This window comes from Erinaceus europaeus, chromosome 7 (genome assembly GCF_950295315.1).
Source record: "Erinaceus europaeus chromosome 7, mEriEur2.1, whole genome shotgun sequence".
Classification (NCBI taxonomy): domain Eukaryota; kingdom Metazoa; phylum Chordata; class Mammalia; order Eulipotyphla; family Erinaceidae; genus Erinaceus; species Erinaceus europaeus.
In genome coordinates this window covers 83,829,385-83,844,080 of record NC_080168.1, presented here as the reverse complement: position 1 = coordinate 83,844,080, position 14,696 = coordinate 83,829,385, and the positions used below count along the sequence as shown (strand labels likewise).

General features: G+C 38.0%; 1 protein-coding gene across 2 annotated transcripts in view; it reads right to left on the bottom strand.

The window, feature by feature from the left end:
- Positions 1 to 14,696, bottom strand: part of WDFY2 (WD repeat and FYVE domain containing 2) — a 198,568-nt gene that overhangs the window by 48,237 nt on the left and 135,635 nt on the right. For both annotated transcript variants that reach the window (XM_060194876.1, XM_007521564.3), the window contains exons 5-6: positions 7,578 to 7,728; positions 610 to 722 (exon numbers count right to left, since the gene is read on the bottom strand). In XM_060194876.1, the coding sequence (XP_060050859.1) occupies positions 610 to 722; positions 7,578 to 7,728 (264 nt within the window). The remainder of the gene's footprint in view (positions 1 to 609; positions 723 to 7,577; positions 7,729 to 14,696) is intronic.

The window sequence follows — 14,696 nt, the reverse complement described above, 5'->3', positions numbered from 1 at the left end:
CATCTATTCAAGGCTTTCAAAGACTAAACATGGACATGTTATATTATCTTGCTTATTTGACCATAAGCAGTAACACATTAAAAGGGTTTGGAACTTTAAAACAAACAAACAAACAAACAAAATGATCCTAAAAGGAAGAGCTGTGAAAAAGGAACTTGCTCATTTTAATGGAGCCTAGTTATTCATCATGAACATATTTTTTTCATTTCTTCTATCAAGTGGGAAGTGGTCTGTTTTGCACAGCACCTTCCCTCTCCAAGGATAGCAAGGACAGACAGGGAGCTGTCCCTTTGATCTTCCCGAATTCATGCAGTTGACAAAGAGCCCCCCCCACAAATACCAACTCTGGCCTTTTTTAGGGCAGCACAACAAAGAACTAAAGCACCAATATTTTCAAAATAGACTGGTTTCTCTTTTCTTTGGTTGCAAGTAGAAAATACTAGATACTACACCTTGTGGAACCATTTTGAAATAAGTGTGTTATATGCAGCTTTGCACAAGCCCAGGCTGTAGTTTGTCATGTTGACAACATAACATCAGAATACACAACCTGCAGCAGGTGACAGCTCACTGTGAAACAGCATATGGGAGTTTTCTTCCCAGTCCCACCTGTGTGTCCTCTGAACGTTGTAACCAGGGTGCAGTTTTCTTGCTCCAGTTTGAGGATGGTTACTTGGCCTGAGTGGTCACCAATAAACACATGTCGAGTTTCAACATCAAATCTATCATATAAACATTAAGGATTGTTTCTCAAATTTTAGTGGAGGGATTTTTAAAAAGACAGCACAGATGTAAGAAGAAATGTGCAGATCACCATAAGAGGAAAATTTGGACATAATGCCATAAGACATAAAAGGGGACATTACAGAATGGAAAACACACAGTATTACTGGTCATAATAAAGATGTCAATTCTTGTTACATAGATTCATAAATGTAAAATATTCTCTGTTATAATATTAATGCTTTTGCTTGGAGCTAGACATATTAATTCTAAAATTCATGTAGAAAAAAAGTAATTGCAAAGAGCCACAAATGCTCAGGAAATAAAAGTAATGTGGTGATAAAGTGGATATATAGCCTTGTTAAACATTTCAAGACATTACAAAGTTTCTCAGTAAAAAGATAGTGTTGAATGGGATATGGCACTCCAGGGGTGGGAACTGTATGAACTGTACCCCTCTTATCCCACCATCTTGTTGATCATTATTAAATCATTAATAATAAAAAAGAAGTTAAAAAAATATGGTTTTGGTAGATGACCTCACTCATAGGTGGAACTTAAGAAACAATGAAAGAAAAGGGATTCTTTTTTTTTTTTTTTTTTGCCTCCAGGGGCTCGGTACCTGCATCAGGAATCCTCCACTCCTGGAGGCTTTTTTTTTTTCTTCCCTTTTGTAGTCCTGGTTGTTTTATGGCTGTTGTGGTTATTATTATTGTTATTGATGTCATTGTTGTTGGATAGAGAGAAATGGAGAGACGAGGGGAAGACAGAGAGGAGAGAAAGACACCTGCAGACCTGCTTCACCGCTTGTGAAGCGACTACCCTGCTGGTGGGGAGCTGGGGGCTTGAACCGGGATCCTTATGCCTAACCTCGCACTTTGTGCCACCTGCGCTTAACCCGCTGTGCTACCGCCCAATCCCAAAATATAGATTCTAAAGGGGGAGGCAAGATGGGATTGAGAGGACACTGGGGAACCACAATGATGGAGGAGGATACAGATGCCTATCATGGGGACACAAGGAACGATATTCATGTAACAAGAAGTGTCTTATAAATCATTACTTCCCCAATAATGTATTTGAGGGGGAAAAACATGTGGTAGTGCTGTAGGCAAACTCACGGAACAAAACAAAGTTTAGAATACAGTCCACAGTATATAGAAATTTAGTATATGTGACAAAGTATATGGTTCTTCAAATGAATAAGGAAAAAATGATTTTTAAAAGATGTGGTATAAACCAATAATCAATAGGAGAAAAAGGTCTGTATTTTTTAATCTTTATTTACTTATTTATTGGATAGAAACTGTCAGAATTCAAGGGGAAGGGGAGGTAGAGAAGGAGAGAGACAGACAGGCACCTATAATACTGCTTTACCACTCTTGAAAACTTTCCTCCTGCAGTTGGGGGTTGGGTGCTTGAACATGGATCCTTGCACATTGTAACATGTGCACTCAACCAGGTGTGCCACCACTATGCTCCAGGCTCATATTTCATATTATTTACTAGAGAAAATTTCAAATGAATTAGGCATTTAAATGCAAAAAATAAAAATGTGAATTCTCTATTGGAAAGTTCCTTTATAACTTTGGAATGGGAAAAGCTATATAGCACAAACAACAACAACAATAAAAACAGAGAAAAAACACAAATTAGAAAAATATGTATTCAATATATCATAGGTTCAAATCATTAATACAAAAAAGAGAAGTAAAAAAGCACAAATAAAAACAAAATAATAAAATGATTTATGATTAACTTATTTAAAAATTATAAACACATTTAAGGTAGTTGGTTTGATGATTCTCTAATCATTACATCTGTTTTGTGAGGTAGATATTACTGTTATTATTCTTTTTTAAAAAATTATTTTATCAATAATATTCTCTTTATACACACAAATCAATTGAAGCAATATTCTATAAAGTAAAGTTTTTTGTGTGTGTATGCATCAAGAAAAGTGCATCACAGCCTGAGAAATAACTCAAATACTAAGTATTGGATTTGAATACCTGAGACTTATATATTAATTCCTGGCACTGCAAAAACACACACACACACACACATACACACACTAAATAGAAAAATGGATAAAACATATGAAGGGGTACAGCTCTAGAAAAAGTGAAATGGTGCTGAATTAGAAAATGGTGCAAAGGGGCCAGGTGGTGGTGCACTGGGTTAAGCGTGAATAGTATGAAGCAGAAGGACCTGTAAAAGGATACTGGTTCAAGGCCCCAGCTCCCCACCTGCGGGAGGGTTGGGGGTCACTTCACAAATGGTAAAGCAGGTCTGCAGGTGTCTTTCTTTCTCCTTCTCTAGCTTTCCCTCCCCTCAATTTCTCTCTGTCCTATCCAATAAAAATGGAAAAAATGGCTGCCAGGAGCAGCGGATTCACAGTACAAGCACTGAGCCCCAGTGATAACCCTAGAGGCAGAGAAAAAAAAAAGGTTCAAGAGAGCCCAGTAGGGATGGGTGCGATCCTGAGATTGCTTACAGGAGTGGCATAGTGTCTGAGAGAGTGGCTGCATTATCTGATGAGTGGATCTCTGCCTTAGCTGTACTAACAAATTTATAGAGTTTAACAGTATGTTTTAACTGTATAAGCAATATAGTTTATGCTAAATTTCTATTTTACTCCCAGGGGTCTGGAATTTTGTTACGAGCCAGGAAAAGGCTGTTGTCTTGTTCAGTCTCCAGTCAAAACCCAAAGCACTGAATCACCATTAAGCATTCCCGGTTGCTAACATTGAGCAATTCTATTTCTAGAGAACTATCCCAGAGATCTGCTAGCAAAAAAAAAAAAAAAAGCAAAATGACACATGCCTGAAGTTATTCACTTAACATCATTTTAATAGTTGAAGTTTGAGAGCAGCCCCCAAAATCCACAAGAAGAGGGCTTACAGAATTCACTACACTCCACCTATGTAGTCATATATGAAGCTGGAACAAAACGAAATACTGGAAGATCTCCATACACTGACATGAAATAATTTTCCATAGGTATTTGAGTTTATATGCTGTACTACCTCTGGGAAAGAGAAGAGCATAAAGTGTGTGGATACTCACATTTAGAAAAGAAAACACTGGGAGGGTAAGTCAAGATTAACAAAAATGGCCCTTGTGGGGGGAAAAAGGAGAAAGACGCTAAAAGAACAGAGAGATCAGTGGTAATTTCATTATAGAGCATCATCCATTGGGGATTTTTTTTCCATTGTGGAATTTTGCAATATTTTACATACTAAAAATATTTAAGGCCAGCAAAATATCCCCTAGCTGATGAAGCAAAGTGAATAAACTCAAGTGTGGTGATGCAGCCTGTTAACAAAATTAATTCAAGTAACTTTAAAACAGCCTCTTGTTAAGAATATATTCTTTTTTTTTTTTTTTTTTGCCTCCATGGTTATTGCTCGGGCTCAGTGCCTACACTACAAATCCACTGCTGCTAGATGCTATTTTCCCCATTTTGTTGCCCTTGTTGTTGTTTTTGGATAGGACAGAGAAATCGAGAGAGAAGAGGGGAAGACAAAGACGGGGGGGGGGGGAGAGAGACACCTGCAGATCTGCTTCACCATGGGGTGGGGGGAACCTGGGGCTCAAATCAGGATCCTTATGCTGGTCTCTGTGCTTCAGGCCATGTGCACTGTACTACTGCCCGGCCCCGGTTAGAATATATTCTGGGGGTCGGGCAGTAGCTCAGCAGGTTAAGTGCACATAGTGCGAAGCATTAAGGACTGGCTCAAGTATCTCAGTTCGAGCCCCTGGCTCCCCACAAGTGGGGGGGGGGTCACTTCACAGGCGGTGAAGCAGGTCTGCAGGTGTCTATCTTTCTCTCCCCTTCGCTGTCTTCCCCTCCTCTCTCCATTTCTCTCTGTCCTATCCAACAACAATGACATCAATAACAACAATAATAAGAACCACAACAACGATAAAACAACCAGGGCAACAAAAGGGGAAAAAAATCTCCAGGAGCAATGGATTCCTGGTGCAGGCACTGAGCCCCAGCAATAACCCTGGAGGCAAAAAAAAAAAAAAATATATATATATATATATATATTCTAAGGACAAAGAGAATGGCAAGGAAACCTAAAATCTCATTTAATAGTCTATTATTATAGCATTGCTATCATCATTTTGAACCAATTTAAATATGCCATATGATATAGCAAATAAGGAACTGTGCTAAATTTTAGAACCAGGGTTTTATTTATTTTTCTTTTTTTATTGAGGAATTAATGGTTCACAGTAAATACAGTTGTTGACACATGTAGAAAATTTCTCAATTTTCTGCAAAACCCTCTCACTCCAAGCCTAGGTCCTCTTCCATCATTTTATGCACCAGGACCTAAAAGCTCCCTCCACCCCTCCCCAGACTCCTTTACTTTGGTGCAAAGAACCAAATCCAGTCCAAGGTCTACACTGTGTTTTCTCTTTCTGCTCTTATTTCTCAACTTCTATCCGCGAGTGAGATCATCCTTCTCTTTCCTACTTATCTCACTTAACATGATTCCTTTAAGCTCCATCCAAGATAAGGTAAAGAAGGTGAATTCATCATCCTTGTGTGTGTGTTTTTTGTATTGTTTATCTATTAACACTTTATTGGGGGGTTAATGGCACAGTATAGTGTTGACACATGGTTTAAACTTCCTATCTCTCCATGATAACTGTCTGCCCACCTTCCCCAGAGTCCTTTGCTTTGGTGTAATACACCAAACCAGTCCAAGTTTTACTTTGTGTTTCCCCTTTCAGTTCTTATTTACTAAATTCTGCGTATGAGTAAGATAATTCCATACCCATCCTTATATTTCTGGCTTATTCCCTGTGGAGAGCAGTCTGGAGAACTATCAGAATGTTAGAAATGGGCATACCCTATGACCCAGCAATTCTTCTCATGGGATACATGCAAAACAAACAAACAAACCCATCCAAAGAGATCTATTACATTTATAAAGCCAGGACTTTGAACCTAAAATAAATTTTTAAAAAATTAAGAAGGCAGGCTGGAAGGTGGTATAGTAGGTAGAATGTCCGACACACATGCATGAGGTCTTGAGTTTGATCCCCAGCATTGCATATGCCAGAGTGATACTGTGGTTCCTTCCTCCATGCTAATTAATAAACATTTGAAAACACAAGAATAAATAAGAAGTAAAATACCCTGTAATGCTAAATTTGAATTAGAACGTAGTGACTTATTTTCTTGTTAAAGACAAAAAAATACATGTATTTTCTTTTTTATCTATCTGTGAATAGTAGTCCTTACTAAAAGAAAGTTGATTTCAGGAATGAGATAGGTAGGTACAATATGAGCTTAAGACATGTTGTGCCATAGGGGTTGGGATACTGCTCACCCATAAAGCATATGTCTTACCATGCACCAGGCTTCAGGTTTGAGCCAGCACATGAGAGAACACACAACACACACAGGACAAGGGAAGCTCTCCAAATAGTGAAATGGTTCTGTGTTGCCTTGCCTTCTTGGTGTCTCTCTCTATCTCTCTAAAATAAAGAGAGTGAAAAGGCTGGCACAGGAGTGTTGAAATCAAACATGCTCAAGTCCGGGTACCACCATCAACAAAAAGATTTTAGTGGTGACTTTCAATTTATTTAAAAAATATATATGAGAATGTTTGGTGGAGGAACAAGTGAAATCACATTAAGAAGAAGAATGGATCACTTTAGAATGCAGGAACATCTATAGAGCTCCAACTTCCAAACGTCATAGTAGCATTGCAATAGAAAAATTAATAGAAAAGTGACAGGGATGCCACTACTCTTGACCCAGAGAATTGGAGAACCAGATCCCATGTGTGACCCTTATCCAATTTCAAACAATCATTCCCCCCCCGAAAAGAAGCTATTTTCGAAATATTAAGTGAAGTGTAAAAAAGGAGTTACTACAGAACAGTATCAAGGAGTGACTATACGTTTCTAGGTATAGTAATAGCACTGTAATTGTTTTTTAAAAAGCTCCATATTTTTAAGAGGTACACAAGGATGAAATGACATCAGGTTTGGAACTTGCTCTAAAATACTCCTGCAAAAAGAGAAAAGGGAATGGAAAGCCAGCAGTGGAACTGTGTGAGTGCCCTCACTGATGTCGTTGTTAGGACAGAGAGAAATGGAGAGAGATGGGGAAGACAGAGAGGGGGAGAGAAAGATATACACCTGCAGACCTGCTACACCACTTGTGAAGTAACTTCCCTGCAGGTGGGGAGCCGGGGGCTCAAACCGGGATCCTTACTCCGGTCCTTGAGCTTTGTGCCACGTGTGCTTAACCCACTGCACTACCGCCCGACTCCCAGAAACTAAGAATTCTTATTAGTCTGCATATTCCAAAAAAGTTTCACACCTTAAGCAAAGGCTATAGCCCATCCATGCAGATACCAGCAAACTCACTGTTCCTGGCATGGTAATTTCTCAATCAATATATTCTGTAAAGCAATATTATCTATGTGTAAATAACTTCTACACACACACACACACACACACACACACACACACACACACACACACACTACAGCATCTCAGTGATTGTTTTATGTTGTCCCATAATTCTGAGAACCGAGGAACACAAAGCTGGGCTGTGCCTTGTTCTCGAAGCCAGACATTGTCTCACATGATGAATAACTGTTTCAACAGTGCTGACTATCGCAGGTGAAATGTCCTTACCTTACTCTACCTACAGAAGGGAATACCGATGACTTGTGTTAGGAAACTCTGTGAGCATCTTACTCAGCATGATAAATTACAAAACAAAAAAGGTCACAAGTTGCACATACCCCAAAATGTTCGTGCAAGAAAGAGGTCAATAGCAAGGTCCCCAACAAGGGAGCTTGTCCAGCAAAGGATACTGCAGGCCCGAGGCCACGGCGCTGGTGCGGTAACCACCCAGCCGCTGCCCACTCTCCGAGCAGTGCCAGGCAAACTGCTTGTCCTGTCCCGTGCTCAGCACCCACTCCAGCTCCAGGACAAACAGGATCATCGTCACTCTGCTCTGGTGTGCTGGAATCAAGAGACAAGAAAATGACCTATGAAACACCCTACAGGAGTTTGAAAAAGCACAAGCTGCTGAGATGCACCATTCTCTTACACCCAGGATTAGTGCTAGTTTAGCTGTTACAAACAGCTGGAACAAAGGCTCTCTTTGAGAGCAGAAGTGTGCCCTTATAGCTAGGCATGCCAATATATATTTTAAACCTATCCATCTCATCCACTGCTCTCCCCCATCTCTGCCTGCACTATTCCAAAGGTTGCTGCTAGAGACAGAGTGTCTGATACTAAAGGGTCTGGGTCCTATCTCTCAGACATGTTCCTGGACTTAAAGATGTCAGATTTAGAGTGACCACAAAACATACTAGCATGCATGCTCTTACAGAGAAATCACTGGGATCATATTACCCAAGCAGAAAAAAAAAAAGAAGTAAACAACATTACTGTTCATTTGATGAGCTCTGGCTGATACAACCATAACAAATTTCTAGATGAACTTTGTCTAAGAAAACAAATCCACGAAAAAGAGGGCAGAATTATTTCCAAGTGCCACAGGAAAAAGCATGAAATATGCTTTATGTCTAAGTTCACATATATGTGACTGTGAGAGAAAATTTTCCAGAGTTACTTAAATCTCCTGCAGGTATTCCATCTGTACCTTTCTGAATCCAAGAGGATAACGGTACTCCAGAAGATAAAGAGCTTTGTTCAACCCTTGAGCTGCCATCGTGTACCAGAGGAGGAGACAGAATCAGAAAGGCTAAGTGGCTTATTCAAAGCTACAGATTCCATGAGATGAAGCCAGAATTAAAAAGCCTAGTCTGTCAAAGTTGATTATTTCTATATCAAGTTGTCTATTGGAAAAACAAACAAGCAAACAAGCCCCTAAATTCAGAGCATATAATTTCCATATGGCGATAAGAGTTCTAAAGCCAAAATAAAGAAACCCTTTAAAGGTCACTATCACTAAGTTTAGGAGACTTGTGCTAGCAAATCTGTATCTGAAGTTGATGACTGTACATCTTGAATGGTCAAAGAGGATATCCTCACCCTGATCCACATCTTAAGGGAAAAGCATTTAATTTCCCACAAGTGTTTGCTAGCTACAGTTTTATTGTAGATGTTTCTTTCTCAAGTTAAGAAATACCCCTTCTATTAGTAGTTTGGTTAGTGTTACCAGATTTAACCAAATGCTGTTTTTGCATCAATTGACACAATCTTATGACTTTCTTCAGTATTTTGATGTTACAGATTCTTCTAATTTTCAAATGCTGACCATTTTTGCTCACCTGGAGTAAATACCACTTGTTTATAGTTCTTTATATACTTCGCTAGCACTTTTGGAGGGCTTTTATTTTCATAAGAGATTACTAGAGTATAGTTTTCCTTTCTAGTGAAATCTTAAGTCTAATAAATTCTTTGGTATATAATTCAATGGTGTTTAGATTTTTTTTCTGAGATTTAACAATTTAAATTATCTTTTTAAAGAATTGTTTTTATCACAGACAGGCAAGACAACCAGCACTTCTCTGGCACATGAAATGCAGGGGACGGGACTCAGGCCCTCACCCATTCAAGTTCTGTGCTCTCCTGGCTGAGCTATCTCCTAGGTTGCCATTCAAAATAGAATTAGAATGCATGATTCACTGGGTTTTAGTAGATTTACAGTGTTGTGCAATCATCATGGAAAGAAAGTGTCCTAGTTCCAGAATATCTCTACCCTTACCCAAACAAAGAAACCCTCATCTCTGTATCATTGCTAACACTGGCTCTCATCTCTTGTTTTGAGAGGAGTTACTATTCACTAAACCATTGAGCTATGTCTCAGATACTGCACATTTGTACATTTGTTGTGACAAAAATATACAAAACACAAAGTGCGATTTTTAACTACATTTAAATGTACAATATTGTGGCATTAAGTACACTCGCAATATTATGTAACCATCAGTGTTATCTTCAGAACTTTTTCATTTCCAAATATTTTCTTCTAATAAAGGTGTATCGTATACCGTACCCATTAAATACTCATCCTTCTCTGTCCCCCTCCCCCCAGTTCTTGACAGCCGCTATTCTACTTCCTGTCTCTATGAATTTAACTGATCTAGGTATCTCATATAAATGGAATCATATGACATTTGCTTTTTCTACTTATCACCAGAGCTTCACTGCTCCAGATAAGACTTTTTCATACAGAAAGACAGAGCAAAGAGGGAAAAACACTACAGCACCAAGCTTCCTCCAATGTGGTGGGAGGTCAGTTTAAACATAGGTCCTTCACATAGCAAAACAGGTACACTATCTAGGTGAGCTATTTTGCCAATTCTAATATTCTTTTTTTCAAGGCTAACTATTTCACTATATGTATACACATTACACTTATCCACTTATGGACATTTAGGGTTGCTTCTACCTTTTTACTATGGTGAATAATGCTGATAAAGATATGGATATAGGTTGGGAAGGCAGCATAATGGCTATGCAGAAGACTTTCATGCATGAGGCTCTGAGGTTCCAGGTTCAATTCTCAACACCATAAGCCAAACTTATGTATGTATGTATGTATATCTGCATATCTATCTATTCACCTATATCTTTCATTAAAATAAAATCAATAAAATATTTTTAAAAAATATATGAGTAGACTAAAACCTGTTTGAATCCATGCTTTTATTTTTTTTGGGGGGTGGTAGATTTACCTGGTACAAACCACACTTAGTTATGATGTATTATCCTTTAACATATTGTTGGTGTTGATTTGCTGATATTTTACTTAGATTTTTTTGCTTCTATTCTCAGTAACCCGTAGATTCTCTTCTTGTTTTACATTCTCTAATTTATTGTCAGTTAACGGAGACTTATAAAAATAAGTTGAAAAATCATGTTTTCAGTTTCTGAAATTTTGTGTAGAGTTTGTATTGTCTCTTCCTTAAATGTTTGATAACATTCACCAATAAAGTTATCGGGGAAAGATATAAAAAGACTGGGGTTATGAATTGGCTTGCCAATACCCATGTCCAGCAGAGAAGCAATTACAGAAACTAGACCTTCTACTTTCTGTACCCCAGAAAGAATTTTGGTCAACACTCCCAGACGAGGAGAAATGTTAGGGGAAGATGATGACTAGAGAGCTCTGAAACTCAATTCCATCAGGACCCAGAGAGAGAAAAGGAAAGACATTTGGATGTACTAATAGGTGTAGCTGACTTAAAATGGAAGAGAAGGCAGGACCATAGAAAAAATGGGAATATATACATAAAAGTCAACCCATATCTTTGACTTTAAGAGAATCATTGCAATTTCCAATGAAGGGAATGGGGACACAAAACTCTGGCAGTGGGATTGGTGTGGAACTGTACCCCTGTTGCTTTATAATTTTGTAAATCACTAATAAAAATTGTAAAAAGAATATGTATATTATCCATATCTATGTTTGGGTGGTTACTGCTAGAGGTAGATGGGAACACAACTTCGGTGATGGGAGTGGTAGGAATGATACCTCTGTTACTTATAAATCCCATAAATCACTATAAAATAAGTCATAAAAAAAAGAATATGTGCCTTCCAAAGAAAAAAACGTTAGCTGTGCCTGGAGTTTTCACTGTGGGAAAGTTTTAATTATAAAATTAGTTCAATGGTTAGAGAGTTAATAGGCTATTTTCCTTATGCGATTCTTTTTTAAAGAATTTTTTAGCTTTTTAAAAATATTTATTTATTTATTTATTCCCTTTTGTTGCCCTTGTTGCTTTTTTGTTGTAGTTATTGACATCGATGTTATTGGATAGGACAGAGAAGAAATGGAGAGAGGAGAGGAAGATAGAGAGAGGGAGAGAAAGAGAGAAACTTGCAGACCTGCTTCACCACTTGTGAAGTGACTCCCATGCAGGTAGGGAGCTGGGGGCTCGAACCTGGATCCTCGCACCGATCCTTGCACTTTGCGCCATCTGTGCTTAACCCGCTGCACTACCACCCGACTCCCCTCTTAGGTGATCTTTAGCAGTTTGTATCTTTCAAAGATTTGTTTATTTCCTTTAAGTTGTAGTATAGCTAAACTTGTTACATAGAGTTCTACTATAATTTATATGAGATACCTAGATCAGTTAAATTCATAGAGACAGGAAGTAGAATAGCGGCTGTCAAGAACTGGGGGGAGGGGGACAGAGAAGGATGAGTATTTAATGGGTACGATATACGATACACCTTTATTAGAAGAAAATATTTGGAAATGAAAAAGTTCTGAAGATAACACTGATGGTTACATAATATTGCGAGTGTACTTAATGCCACAATATTGTACATTTAAATGTAGTTAAAAATCGCACTTTGTGTTTTGTATATTTTTGTCACAACAAATGTACAAATGTGCAGTATCTGAGACATAGCTCAATGGTTCAGTGAATAGTAACTCCTCTCAAAACAAGAGATGAGAGCCAGTGTTAGCAATGATACAGAGATGAGGGTTTCTTTGTTTGGGTAAGGGTAGAGATATTCTGGAACTAGGACACTTTCTTTCCATGATGATTGCACAACACTGTAAATCTACTAAAACCCAGTGAATCATGCATTCTAATTCTATTTTGAATGGCAACCTAGGAGATAGCTCAGCCAGGAGAGCACAGAACTTGAATGGGTGAGGGCCTGAGTCCCGTCCCCTGCATTTCATGTGCCAGAGAAGTGCTGGTTGTCTTGCCTGTCTGTGATAAAAACAATTCTTTAAAAAGATAGTTTATATGTACACACACACTAACACACACAAAGAATAACAGTACTTATTCCTGATATTGGTAATTTACATATCTTAAAATATTTTATTTTTTTCCGTTTTACTGTTTTCCGTTTTTTACCATTTTCAATACATGAAATTTTGCTATGATCTAGTTTTTTTTAGCTAGGTTTCTTGAGATAGTTGCTGAGATCACTGACTTAAGACCCTTCTTTTCTTCTAATAAAGGTGAATAGTGCTATGAATGTCTTAAGTGCTGCTTTAAATAGTACCTTGTGAGGTATCGTGTGTATTCATTTTCATTCAGTTCAATGTGCTCTTTTTTTTTTTCCTTTTGATTTCTTTTATGACCTGTGGATTAAACTACACTCTCTTTTCCTCCTGGAGCACTGCTAAGATCTGAGTTATGGTGGTACCAGAGTTGAATTTGGGACTTCAGAATCTAAGGCATGAAAGTCACTTGCACAATCATTATGCTGTCTCCCAAGCCCAATCTATGGATCACTTAGATGCGTGTTTTTTTTAGTTTCTAAATTCTAAGGGGCTTTCTAGAGATCTTACCGCATGTTCTCTCATCAAAATTTAATTCATGCATGACATGAACTCTTCCAAATTACTGACACTTGCTTTATAGTCCAGAATAAAATCTATTTTGGTAAGTGTATCTGAAAAGAATATATATCCAACTTCAGCTCAATGAAATGCTCTAAGGATATTATTCTATCGATGATTGAAGAGGGAAGTTTCACAAGCAGTAGAGCATTGCTATAGTGTTTCTCCTCTGTCTGTAATTCTGTCTTCATTCTTTATTTGGAAAAGAAGGAAAAAAAGAATAAGAGTTCAGCAGGACTGGTAGAACTGCCCAGACCTGAAGGCCCTGTGAATCCCTGGGGGCAAAACAACAACAAACAAAATTATGATCAACTAAAGTGAGATCAGCTGATTAATTTTAAGTATGTTCTTTCACCATTAAAAATAAGTAAAATAATTTTCTTTTTTTAAATTTTTTTTATTATCTTTATTTATTTATTGGATAGAGACAGTCAGAAATCAAGTGGAAGGAAGAGACAGAGAGGGAGAGAGACAGAAAGACACCTGCAACCCTGCTTTATTACTCATAAAGCTTTCCCCCTGTAGGTGGGGACCAGGGACTTGAACCTTGGTCCTTGCGCATTACAAGTGTGCTCAACCAGGTGCGCCACCACTTGACCCCTAAAATTAATTTTCTAACTATAATTGTAAAAGTGTCCATTTCTCTTCTGAACGTGATTTTGCTTTTTGTATTTCAAAACTATGCATTGAGAGCAAATAAAAATTTCGGATCATTATGCTCCCTCCCCTCCCGGGCTGATGATAGTCCCTTTTATTATTATAAAATGACCTTCTTATCCCTGGTAATGTTTTTTTTGCTCAAAGCAGTACTTTAACCAGTACTAATACAGCCACCCTAACTTTTTTTTTTGACTAGTATTTGCATGGCAGATGTTGTTCCATCCTTGTACTTTTAACTAATTCATGACTTTATATTTAAAGTATATGGCACAGGGGAGATAGCATAATGGTTATGCAAACAGACTCTCATGCCTGAGGCTCCTAGGTCCCAGGTTCAATTCCCCACACTACCACAAGTCAGAAGTGAGCAATGCTCTGGCACAAATAAATAAATAAATAAATAAAGTGCATGGCAAAGTGGCACACCTGGATTGTGAACCTACTTTGGTAAGTATGAGACCCAGATTTGATTCCCACCACACCTGAGATAGCCTACGTGCTGTGGTGTGTGCCCACCTAGCCCCAAAGCAGCCCTCTACTATCCAAAAAAGTCAACCTAGAATAGTCTTTGTGAACACTGAATAAATATATTAAGTACTATCTTGTAGTTTATATTTGAGACTCTCTTTTCACTTAATCTGATATTATCTGACATTTAATTGGCTTTAGAGTATATATTTAAAGTAATTATAACTTGATAGGCTTAAACCCATCACCTTGATATTTGTTTTCCATCTCCCCAGCTGTTCTTTTTCCTTTTCCTTCTTATCTATTTTACTTTTTTTTAAATCAAAGCACTGCTCATCTCTGGCTTATGGTGGTGATGGAGAATGAACATGGGACTTTAATTAATTAATTTACTTAATACTTTTAAATACCTTATTTATTCATAAAGAAGATAGGCAGAGAGAAAGAACCAGTACACGTGCTGCCAGGGATTGAACCTGGTACCTCATGCTTGAGAGTCCAGTGTTTTATCCACTGT